At 39.2% G+C, this 10,961-nt stretch overlaps 2 protein-coding genes across 3 annotated transcripts in view; both read left to right on the forward strand.

Moving 5' to 3' along the window:
- Window positions 1–7,705, forward strand: part of LOC110851317 (BTB/POZ domain-containing protein KCTD12) — a 30,905-nt gene extending 23,200 nt beyond the window's left edge. For both annotated transcript variants that reach the window (XM_022099053.2, XM_035852816.1), the window contains 4 exons: window positions 4,094–4,224; window positions 4,863–4,940; window positions 5,017–5,075; window positions 5,282–7,705. In XM_022099053.2, coding sequence (XP_021954745.1) covers window positions 4,094–4,224; window positions 4,863–4,940; window positions 5,017–5,056 — 249 coding nt within the window. In that variant the 3' untranslated portion in view covers window positions 5,057–5,075; window positions 5,282–7,705. The remainder of the gene's footprint in view (window positions 1–4,093; window positions 4,225–4,862; window positions 4,941–5,016; window positions 5,076–5,281) is intronic.
- Window positions 7,706–7,953: 248 nt separating this feature from the next.
- On the forward strand, window positions 7,954–10,642 carry LOC110851404. The gene is made up of 6 exons (XM_022099171.2): window positions 7,954–8,428; window positions 8,567–8,699; window positions 8,781–9,026; window positions 9,128–9,790; window positions 9,865–10,116; window positions 10,221–10,642. The coding sequence occupies exons 1-6, from the start codon at window positions 8,135–8,137 to the stop codon at window positions 10,412–10,414; spliced, it is 1,782 nt and encodes a 593-aa protein (XP_021954863.1). The 5' UTR covers window positions 7,954–8,134; the 3' UTR covers window positions 10,415–10,642.
- Window positions 10,643–10,961: the final 319 nt, after the last annotated feature.

Below are 10,961 nucleotides of genomic sequence, written 5' to 3' on the forward strand. Positions count from 1 at the left end.
TAACGAGAGCGAGGCAGAGACAGAGGGAGCGAAAGGGCCAGGACCTGGCTAACTTCCCTGGGCACGATAAACTCTGAATTTTTGACATCCCTGGGAATTTCGGTCACATTATTCACCATCTTTCTGAAAAAGTAATGCGGTGAAAGTACAACTACAGCCTCAGTCGCACAGCACCGGCAGTACACAGCTCGTGGTCGACTCGTGTTGTTGGAAAGGAAATGATTTACTACATTGACAAAATTCGCGTCCTCTTTCACAACCACCATGCTCTCCAAATTATTCGCACCGCGATGGTTTCGCAAGTAAAATCCTCTCTCTCTCGTCAAGAGGAGAGAGCCAAAAAGAGAAGAAGAGTTTAGAGTTCGGGTTCCGTCTGTTGCGACACTTGAGCAAATCTTGTGGTCTTCTACTGTTCCGGTTGCAATTCATCCTCCGTTCAGTTTATTACAAGTTTCATTAGCCATATTTATAGCCACGTTGCAAATGAATCCGTTGTTTGCCAGAAATCTGACAGTTGGAAAATTATTCGTCCTATTTATGTGTATACCAAATGGCAGAAAAGTAGACTAGACTGAAATTCGTTCCTTACACAGAGGAGCTACATATGTATGTACATAAGTAAACAGGGTATTCGACATACAGTTGTGTACATAGATTCTCCAATAAGATTGAGTGGCCTTGCAATTGTAACCTTATTAAGCGGAAGTTGTCTAGCCGTTTTCCAGGGTTAATTTTAATCACGTAACGGGATTTATGTAGTTAGCATATGACGCAAACACTCTACATATTGAATTCCCTGTTTTATGTCACTTTCTCTCCACGACCAACTTTCTTCCTCAGTGTCAAAATTGATGAGCAGTCTCATAAAATTAAATCTTTCACTGCCTCCCACTTTTTTTTCTGCAACTGAATATGTGTCACGTCAAGAATGGAGCTGATTGTGCTCCGTCTGGATGGATCATAATGACAAAAAGTTTTTTTAACTCAAATAGCTGAGGTTGCGGGGGGGAAAAGTTGCAGACTTTAAGTTGAAGAGTCAATAGAACTGGGGTCAAACTAATTCCGACTTGCCAACTTGAACCCAACTCGTTGACATTCATCGGACACAATAAGAATGCTTGTTGGCATATTATCAAAAGCTTCGTCGAGCGGTTTCCAGCGTCTTTATTGAATTGCGCGAGACATTACAAAAGTCGGTCTGCATGTAGATCAGCAGCGGCGACATAGGGGGACGATGACGACGCCTGGCGTGTGCAGGTCGATCGACCTCTTATTTAGTACCTCCTCGTCGTCGCTTTACTAGTTTTTGACATCCCATTGTGATGCAGTTCCCGAGACGGGGCACAAAACTACTGCATGTCACCATCCATTATGTATCCCACCGCCGACAGTACAACAATGGTTTCGTATAACAAGATATATGCGTGTGTGAATAACTTCCAATAATGAAAATGAACTCTCTTCTTCTTACCTGATCAATTTAATCATTTGTTATTAAGTTGTGGATTTGGAGGAATGATTTGATTACTTACATTCGGCTACGTAATAAATACAAGCTCTACGCCGGCAGAAATTTCTGTGCACAGGGGGGTTTTGATTGAACCGAATATTGATCGCTGGTATTTTGGTTTTCAAATGAAGGGACGGGCGCAGAGACACTAGAGCCGCTTGTGGTTGGATTCAAGATGATGAAAATGTCAGTTGACAGGAATCCAGTTCACTTCCCGTGGTATTGCAAATGGTGGTTGGTAAACATAACAAGGAGGAGGGAGGAAAGTTGCCAATATTGAAATGTTGTTGAAATGTGCAATCTCCTCAGTCCACTTATTCCAATTGTTCTTTGAAAATCAATTCGTTGTGTACTCGAAATGCTGCTGTTTCAGTCGGCTATCTGCTATGCCTACAAAATACATAGTTTCATACATAGTTTTGTGCATGTGAACCGCAATTCCTTCACTTTCTCTCTCCTCCTCCGGAATATACAGGTTTTCTATCCTCTCTTCTCCTCCTGTCAGCCCAACTTTCGCTGTACATTTACAAAAGCGAGGAGCACAGCATAAAACTGTGTGGGATTCTTGTCATCAACAATTATTAGCTCGACCGACAGCAGTCTTGTTGGTATTCATGTCTGCAACAATAGATGGGTTATGACACAATTTGCTCGCTATTTCGGTTCGGGACTGTCATTTTGGACTTTTTTAACAGCACTTTTTACGACATGAGTGAACGGTTATGACCAAAGTTCGAATGACTTCAATAGATAACCATTTTATGGATTTCTTTAAACTGGGCGAATGAATGTACGATACATATGTACGTCATTCCATTTCATTTTTTCGCGACTGTTTACCCAGAATAAAAATAGAATTAAATTTATAATTTGTAATTTTAGTGGTGTTTGGTGTTCAGTTTGTGGGCAATGTATTTTTTAAGCGGACAAACAAGACAGCGATATGTACTACATACGTACACATAACGATGATTTATACTTGTTTTAATTTCCTCACTTGTCAGTTACACCGATAAATTTCCTACCGACGACGTCGATATCTGTCTTATTTTTTGCTATACATATGTAGTGCTATAAATCAGGAGTGAAAATTGTTGTCTTTTTTATTTCTGTTTCTCAGCAATGCGTAAGAATGACTTGTTTGATTTTGTAATAGTTGCATTTGTAAATAATTGATACTATTTCCTAAACGATGAACAAACACAATCAAATAAATAGAAAGAGCTCGAGCCAACGATAAAGTGAAGTGGTTATTTTATACAATAAGAGCGTCTGCTCAGGTCACGATGTTGTTGTTGGGAGGATGGCATAAAAAAAAGTTGGCTCTCTTTTTCTCCCGTGGTCCCTTTCATGAAATATGTCATTGAGGAACTGACAATAATAATAACTTTCTGCTCTCTTTTATCTAACACTTTCTGCCTTTATTTCCATTTATTTATTTCTATATTCCGCTGCTGGATGGGATATATGTAGGCACTCGTAGTCATTCACTCGTCGATCGAAATGAGGAAAGTCTTTCAGAAATGATCCGCGTTTTCTCTGCTCCACTGCCGAATCTCCCATTAGTAAAGAAATAGTCACGAGAAGATTATCTGAAATTAAATAACGTTGGGTTTCAGAGAAAGAAAACTGCCGTGCATGAAATGATACCTTCTTCGAAAAGGAAAACTTTCACAGAGCTCGATCTCCTTCACGATTCCTATTAAGCCTTCTGATCAATAAAGGAGCGATGTTGCTGCTACTGCTACTTTTGGGCATTCAGGCATTAAGATATTAAAAACCAGGGCTCCTTTCATCTCTCCTACTGTGGACTTTTCTCGTCAACAAAATGGCCAAATATAAGTCTGATTTGTATGGATATTATTATTATTGAGCCCGGCTTATGAAATAAACCTTGTATTTTGTAAACGCGCACATTGTGGGGAATGTAGTCGGTGCGATAATATAGGCCATAGTGAGGCATACATAAAGTTATTATATTTTTGCGTAATCCACTATAAGCCGTCGTCGCTCTTTTGATGTTCTCTGTACACACAACATATTTATCTATAATTGCTATTCTTTGGTTCAATGGTTAACAAATAATCTCGCAATTTATAAACCCGACGATAAAAGTATGGAACTGCTGGGTGGTCCATAAACGAGGTGGCATTTGCCTATAATAATAATAGATATATGTACAGCAGCATTTAGTTTAGCTGGGTGAACGACGTGGTACTTTCTCCCTGTGAGACTGATAGGACGATGATGATGACGATGGCTAGATTCGTTGGGGGAGAAAGCAAGAGCCACTTCAGATTTATGACACAACTTGCTACTGCTGTAGATTATCCTCATTTCCCGAAGCGCTGCCCCTCCCTTCCTCCTCCTTATTATGGCCCTGGTCTGTCTGCACATTACAAAAATGTGGGGATACGTTGTGTCGGATATACGTGTGTGTCCGTGTCCGTGTGTGGAGCCTTTTCAAAACCAATATGTCATCTTAGTTTGCGGTGGCCTTTGAGATATTGGACTGGTGATGTCGGAAAGAGGAGGCATAAAAAGTTGATGGAGAAAGATTACGTGAGCAATATATTTTTTCAGGTGTTTGGCGACTCGCTGAACGAGAGTAGAGACCCAGATCGTGGCCCAATGGACAGATACACCGGACGCTTCTTTTTGAAGCATCTCTTCCTCGAACAAGCTTTCGACAATCTCCAAGACGCTGGATTCAAGTAAGTGAAGAAGATTTTGACTCTATTCATCCGCAATTAGGGCAATTGATGTGGTGCTGGTGTGGCCACTTCTTCACAAAACTTTCTCTCCCCTTTCTCTCCCAAGAAGCTGCACGCAAAAGCAAGGATGACACACAACTTTTTAGAAAATCCTCAAACTTTTGCTAAGCTCTGAGGCTGCAGTCAGTCAGTCAGTGGGACGGGTGACAACGAGATTGGGATGGGTGTGTTGCAACAAAAAGTGGCCGTGACTTTATAGAGAGACAACTTTTTAGAAAAATCAAATCTCAGCAGAAGCAGCAGCACGGCGGAACTATTTCAAGTCGTCAAATCCCACCAGAATTGTTTCATAAGCGATATTTTTGCAATATTATTGATTGATGGAGTAGCAGCAGGAGGAGCGGTACAAGAGGCCTGCTTTCTCTTTCATCGGAATGTCAGAGCTGTATCCGGGATAGGCAAAAACTAGCAGTAGTTCAGACCGTGTCTTGTGTAACTGGAAACTTTCGATGCGAGAAAGTAGCCCTTTATGTACAAGTAGTATGCAGAGAGATCAAAGGTTTTTACAGTTGGCAAGCCGGCCAGCTCTCTCTCTGCAAGATTCTGAAGAATGGATGCTAAAATATTGTTTGTTGCAGGTGCGTGGCATCCTGTGGCTCCGGCACCAGCGGAGGATCGGCAGAGCTAAAGCCTGGCATGGACCCTGAAGAGTCGAGGTATAAATAAAGTCATTATACAATCCTCATCGTGCAACCTATTAAGACTAATGTTTACTCATTTCTTCACTTTCAGATGGAATCATTACAATGAATTTGTCTTTATGCGAGAATGATGGATCAACTAGACCAGAGGTATGTACGCGACGGACTTGCACCCTTTGTGTTCGGATATGTAGGACAAGAAATTAAGCATGAGAGAGAATGAGAAAGGACGTGATGAAAGTTGTTCATCAATTGTTGTGTAACGGCTTTGTGTATAGTGTAGGAATTGAATTGCGTATTGCGTGATTTATCAACCCATCAAAACTTATAGGTCTGTGTGTTTCTGTTATTTGCAGGAATTTGTCTTCATGAGATAATGATGGATTAAGTAGCGCTTCTCATTTATTGTGCTTCGGAGTCTCCTTCCCTTTGTGAGATGAGAGGACAGCCTTTAATCCCCTGCACAACCTCCTCCTATTTCCCATCACTTTATCCTTTAGTTCTCACCATTCTACTCACAACTCTGGACTACTAACTACAATTCTTGCACTTTCACTGATGACTGCCAGTTCAGTTCGTGGCTCCGTGATCACCATTCTCTCCTCCGTTTTCTTCTTTCACCTCTTCTCTCCCATTCATAGAATAGTAGGGAAACAGTAGTTTCCCACAAATATACTCCCACGGTACTTGGTTCATGGTCATGTTTCGCGGTTAAGTACATTCTGCTTATCACAACCAGTTGCGTTTTTTTTCAATTCTTCAACAACAATGCACTACTGACACGTACATACCGGTGAGAAATCTATGTGACGACGAAAACCCTGTGAGATTACGAGATCTATACTTATTGATCTCGACATACATACTATTATTGAACTACTACCTACAATATGGATACAAGAAGAAAAAAGAATGTTACCAAGTAGTGTAGAATTATTAAGGTAAGAAGGAATGCGTGCGAATCTATACTCTTCTTATTCTTCTGCTCTAATTAGTTTGGGTTAGGATGGCTTAAATTACATTTCTTCTCGACTATTATACATTATCTTCTAGGCGAGTGAGGCTGAGTGTAACAAACAAATGTAGCATTATTATTATCCATCTACTTATATCTGTACTATACATATATTCCATTACTACACAATTAATGAAATGGTTTCTAGATTCGTCCTTCCTTCCTTCACTGACATATTATTTATTCTGTGTATGTACGACCAACATTTACGTTTCCATCATCATCTCTCTCTCTTTCCCAAATGGTTTCAAGTCACTCATGCAACAGTCGCAGCAACTTTCACTGACTGCTTTCACCCAGCAAAACTTGGTCAATTTGAGATAGATAGATTATTATTGCTGGGGAGATCCACGTCGAGAGGGAAAAGTAGGAATACACATCGGGTTTTAATGGACTGAGCCCTTGCAAACCTAACATCTCTACGACATCAAATCCATTAAAACCAGATGAGTATGGAAAAAAAAGATATTACGATTCACCACCAAGTTATTGGGAGGATACTGCCCCGGCGTAAATATTATTATCACTTTTCCCATCTATTTTCATTCTGAAAGTGTCCTCGCCCTTTTTCACGACTGCTGTTGCAGGGAAACTTTACCAAATTAATTTATCCACTCTTCTTAATAATTCCATCCTTTTCTTTACCAACAGAATAAGTATGTACTTGTACACAGTTACGAATAATGTATGTAGTATTTGCGTATTTGCATATTTACTATGACGAAATCGATGAAAATTGAAGTAGATTATGATTGCTTGCTACATAAATAATAAATTGTACTGAATAAGTAATGGTTCTACTAACTGCTACTACTACTACATAACTAACTAACTAGTCGTCACAAGTAGAACAACATATTGTTCAATTATCTAAAGTGATTTGAATTTGTTTCTCCTTTTCTGAACATTTCTCGTCGACACCTGGACGATCTTCCATCGCAGATTTGTAAACTTAATGCTCTGACAAGTTCATGTTGAACTGCAAGCATTTAATTAGTTCGGTTGTATATCGACAAAAAAACTAAATTAGTAGTCATTCCGCAACTTGTAAACAAACAAGATGAGAAAAATGTTGAAACCAAAAGGTTGTGGTTGCAAGACGGAAAAAATCCTATCTAATCAATGTAATCCATGGACCCATTATTATTATGATTATTATTATACATGCAAAACTAAATGCTCTCCTTGTAATATAAACTAATTGATGATAAATATTGATGGTGAGGAAATGCGTGATTCATAAAAAAATGATATATTATTTGCCAACTTGCATAAAATGTGATGCTGATGATGCTATGAGGAATATGTAATTATTAGATTGTTTAAAATAATAGAGTTTAAATTTTAAACCCCTCGTATACTTAATGGTTAGTTAATTAATTAATCAGCTACATATTTACTTATTAAATCTTCTTGACTCTGAATGTGTGAATTGTTGGTTTGGCGGTGGTGGTGACATGTGTTTTTAGTACTGTTTGCAGTATAAAACTACATAAAAAAAGTGAAATTACTTAAAATGTTGTACACATTGTTATCGATCAATGATAATCTCATAGTATTTCTAGCATATTATTATTATTAATATTATATTGCCTAAATAAATACAACACACTTGATAATTAAGCGAGTGCTATTAAAAAAATTATTGTAGAGAAATAAATGAACATTAACTTGTGTGAATCTATCGTCACTGTTATTATTATGTAAATATTTTACTTTGGAGAGAATGAATAAAATTGGGTGTCAGTTTAACTACAAAAAAAAATAAATGTGTCAGTCATGCATTCTTGATTTCGTGAAATGTTGAATTTTTAATAAAAAAGCATAATAATTTCATGATTTCATGAAAACATGTCATAATTTTGCATGCATGCATCTTATTTCATAAATCATGACAATGATGCAGCATAATTTTGAAAGTGCGTCTGGCGACGCCCACAATTCGCGATTGTCCAATCCAAATCTGCCAACGAGCGAGGAAGCATCTTTGAGCTGGAGACTGGAGTTGAACTCTTCAGTTGGAGCTCAACCAGCATCCGTGGTGGTTGATTTTTCATCTCGTCTTTTTTTCCTCCTTCGTAAATTCCCATATTTCCTAAAAAATTGGCTAAACTTTTAATTGACACTTTCCCCCTCTCACATTTACCACCTACTTAATCTGCGTATCGCTGATTTGACCTGATTCGAAAGAAAGATGGCTCAACGAAATCGAGCCGAGTGGAATAAGAACTTTGCGAGCCCAAATTCAACGAATGCGAAATTCAATAAAAACCGAATTCCCCACCCTGCGGCTCCCTTGTTCGTGCATGGCTTTCGGAGACGAGGCGGACTCCGACCAGAGACAGCACCTGGACCCAAACCGACGGTTTCGTCCAAAATCACGGTCGCCCAGACTGCAAAACGGAATCACTTGAGGAAGGGTTCGTGGCGAGACCCAGGGAAACAAGATCCCAGTAAACCAACGGAGTTTATGGACTTGAATACTGAAGTAAGAAAATTTTGATACTTTCATAGATATTTTTTAATGTCTATCACGGATAATAAGTTGAGAAGGAGTGGGTGGGTCATTCATAGTTATGAAATATGTATTTGTAAAATGTTTGTTTCTTTTTATTAATTTAAATAGGATCGTCTCCGCATTTACAACATGATTACAACGAAGGAGCGAGCTGGGTTGCAGCTGGTGTGTCGCCGCATTCGAGATGAAATCCGTATCTATGCTGGCATCGGAGCCAGGGTCGATGAACTAGGTTACTGGGGTTAGTGAATTGCATACAATTTATATTTATGTTGTTGTTAACCTCGAAAACTGGATATTGATAAATTTGTTTAAATATCAGGGGTTTCGTGTATGCGAGATCTACTGGTTGACACGATCGTAGTTGGACCCTACCGTCAACCCCTATTGAGACCAATGGACATGATTCAACGCCCGTATGATACTCAACATCTCTGCTTTGCAGGGCCGATAAGCATGCCCTACATGGACGCTTTCCTCGGTCGATGTCGTGGTGTTCGAAAGATCTCAGTGACTCATGAAGTCAGTGAGCGACAGCCGATTCCAACGGATGATCTTCGAAAAAGAGGTTTGTTGCTTGTGTAGTTAATTTGTTAATTGTCTCCTAATTTTGTTCACACAATAGAATAGATAATTAGTAGTTTTGATTTTATTCTTATTCTCTTACAGACTACAGGTCCTGGCGAAAACTGGATGTGATTCGGAAGAGATCATACCCTATGAACCACTGCAAGCTTTTGGAATTATGCCCAACTGGACGTTTGCAACACCTCTCTGTCCAGTGGTCCCTCGAAGTTTGCTACTGCATGAATATCGTAAAGTTGAAGATCGATGTCTCTGCCTTCCTGAAGTTAAACGAAGCGCGAGAAATGCATATTGCGATCCTGAAATTTGTGGAGAAACATCCCAGCCTTCAAGAACTTTGGGTGAAGAGCAGGGTGGCTAGACATATCAGATCCGGGAAGCCAAAGTTGGATTTTTTGAGACCCTATGTTGACGTTCAGCGTACCGCCAGGAATGCCCGTTTCCGTCATATTACAGTGTTGGAAGATAACGTGGATTTCCTCGCGTGGGGATGTTTCTTCATGGAGCAAAATCAACTGGAAACAATGCAGTTGATGCACAACATCCCCTACGATCATTGCGCCTATTCTATCAAAATGAACGAAACTACACTGACAAAATTGGCAGTTAAGATCATGTTGGACTATGCTATTCCCCCTAAGTATAGAGACATTGGACAACGTAGCTTCGGACTGGATATTTTCCGAAACTGCAAATCTCTAAAAGAACTTCATATTACCATCGCAAAGTCTCTAAAGGCCAAGTTGGGTACGTATTTATTCATTACTGTCTCTTAATCGAATAAAATGCATGTTTACTTATTAAATTCTGTTTTTCATTAGGCGTGTGGGAAAACAGAGTGAGAAAGTTTGATGGTCTTCCAAAATCATTGGAGGTTTTGGCCTTACGTAATATCTCTTTTGTCGATGAAGAGTTTCTGGAGGTCTGCCGCCTTCGGAAACTCAGAAGTTTGGGTGTCGTGATCACCTTATCTCAAGGGGTCAAAGCTCCCCCATTCAGTAACGAGTTTCTTGGAGCTCTGTTCTACATGAGGTCCTTGGAAGAGTTGATGATCCAGGGCATGACCTTTACGTGTAAGTTTGACTTTCGATCTATTGCTATTATCAATTCGAAACAAATTAGAATTTAATTAACGATGGATTTTAAAGTCAGATATGTTTTTACTGTGTTGTTATAGTTGAAGAACCCCAGGCTATGTTGCGTTTCAAACAATACACAAATCATCAGGAGATTGGGGCCAAGAACATTTTGCATATTCGTGGAAAGCTGAAAAGTGATTTGCCCTCCTTTACCCGTTGGGAATCCACAGGATTGACTCAGAAAATTATGCGATACAAGTTTGAAGATGATAATATAATTTATGAAGTTTAATTCAATACTATTTTCGAACCCCGTGTAACTCACACCCAGAAACGCTCGTTTTATTTTTACGCATTATGTAAAATTTATGTCGTGATGTATAATTTCCACTGATGCTAGAATTCATTAGCTAGCCAAAATTTTGTCTTGATGTATTTTTTGTATTGGCGAATAACCACAAAATTCCAGTGAATATCAAAATAAACTGCGATTACTATATTCGCAACTGGTAAACTCACACCCAAAAGACTTGTAACTGTACTTGAATTGAATAATCATTTATTTCTTGTTCATTTTACGTCACCAGCATCCAATAGAGTTTTAGTATTTACACGGGGAGGGAAAAAGTAGTACGTTCGGAATTATCAGCTTAAGAAGGGGAACTTTTAGGAAATAAATCAAATTCTTAATAGCCATAAGCCTTTTAAATGGTTCTCGCAACTTGCATCGTAAGCCAGCGAAAGTGGACAGTTAGCTCATTCCTCCCATCTCAGGTTGACCCTGCCTTCCGACGGAGAAAGCAGCAGCCGTTGTTGAATCCAATTTAGATGATTCATGA

This window comes from Folsomia candida, unplaced genomic scaffold (genome assembly GCF_002217175.1).
Source record: "Folsomia candida strain VU population unplaced genomic scaffold, ASM221717v1 Fcan01_Sc006, whole genome shotgun sequence".
Classification (NCBI taxonomy): Eukaryota; Metazoa; Arthropoda; class Collembola; order Entomobryomorpha; family Isotomidae; genus Folsomia; species Folsomia candida.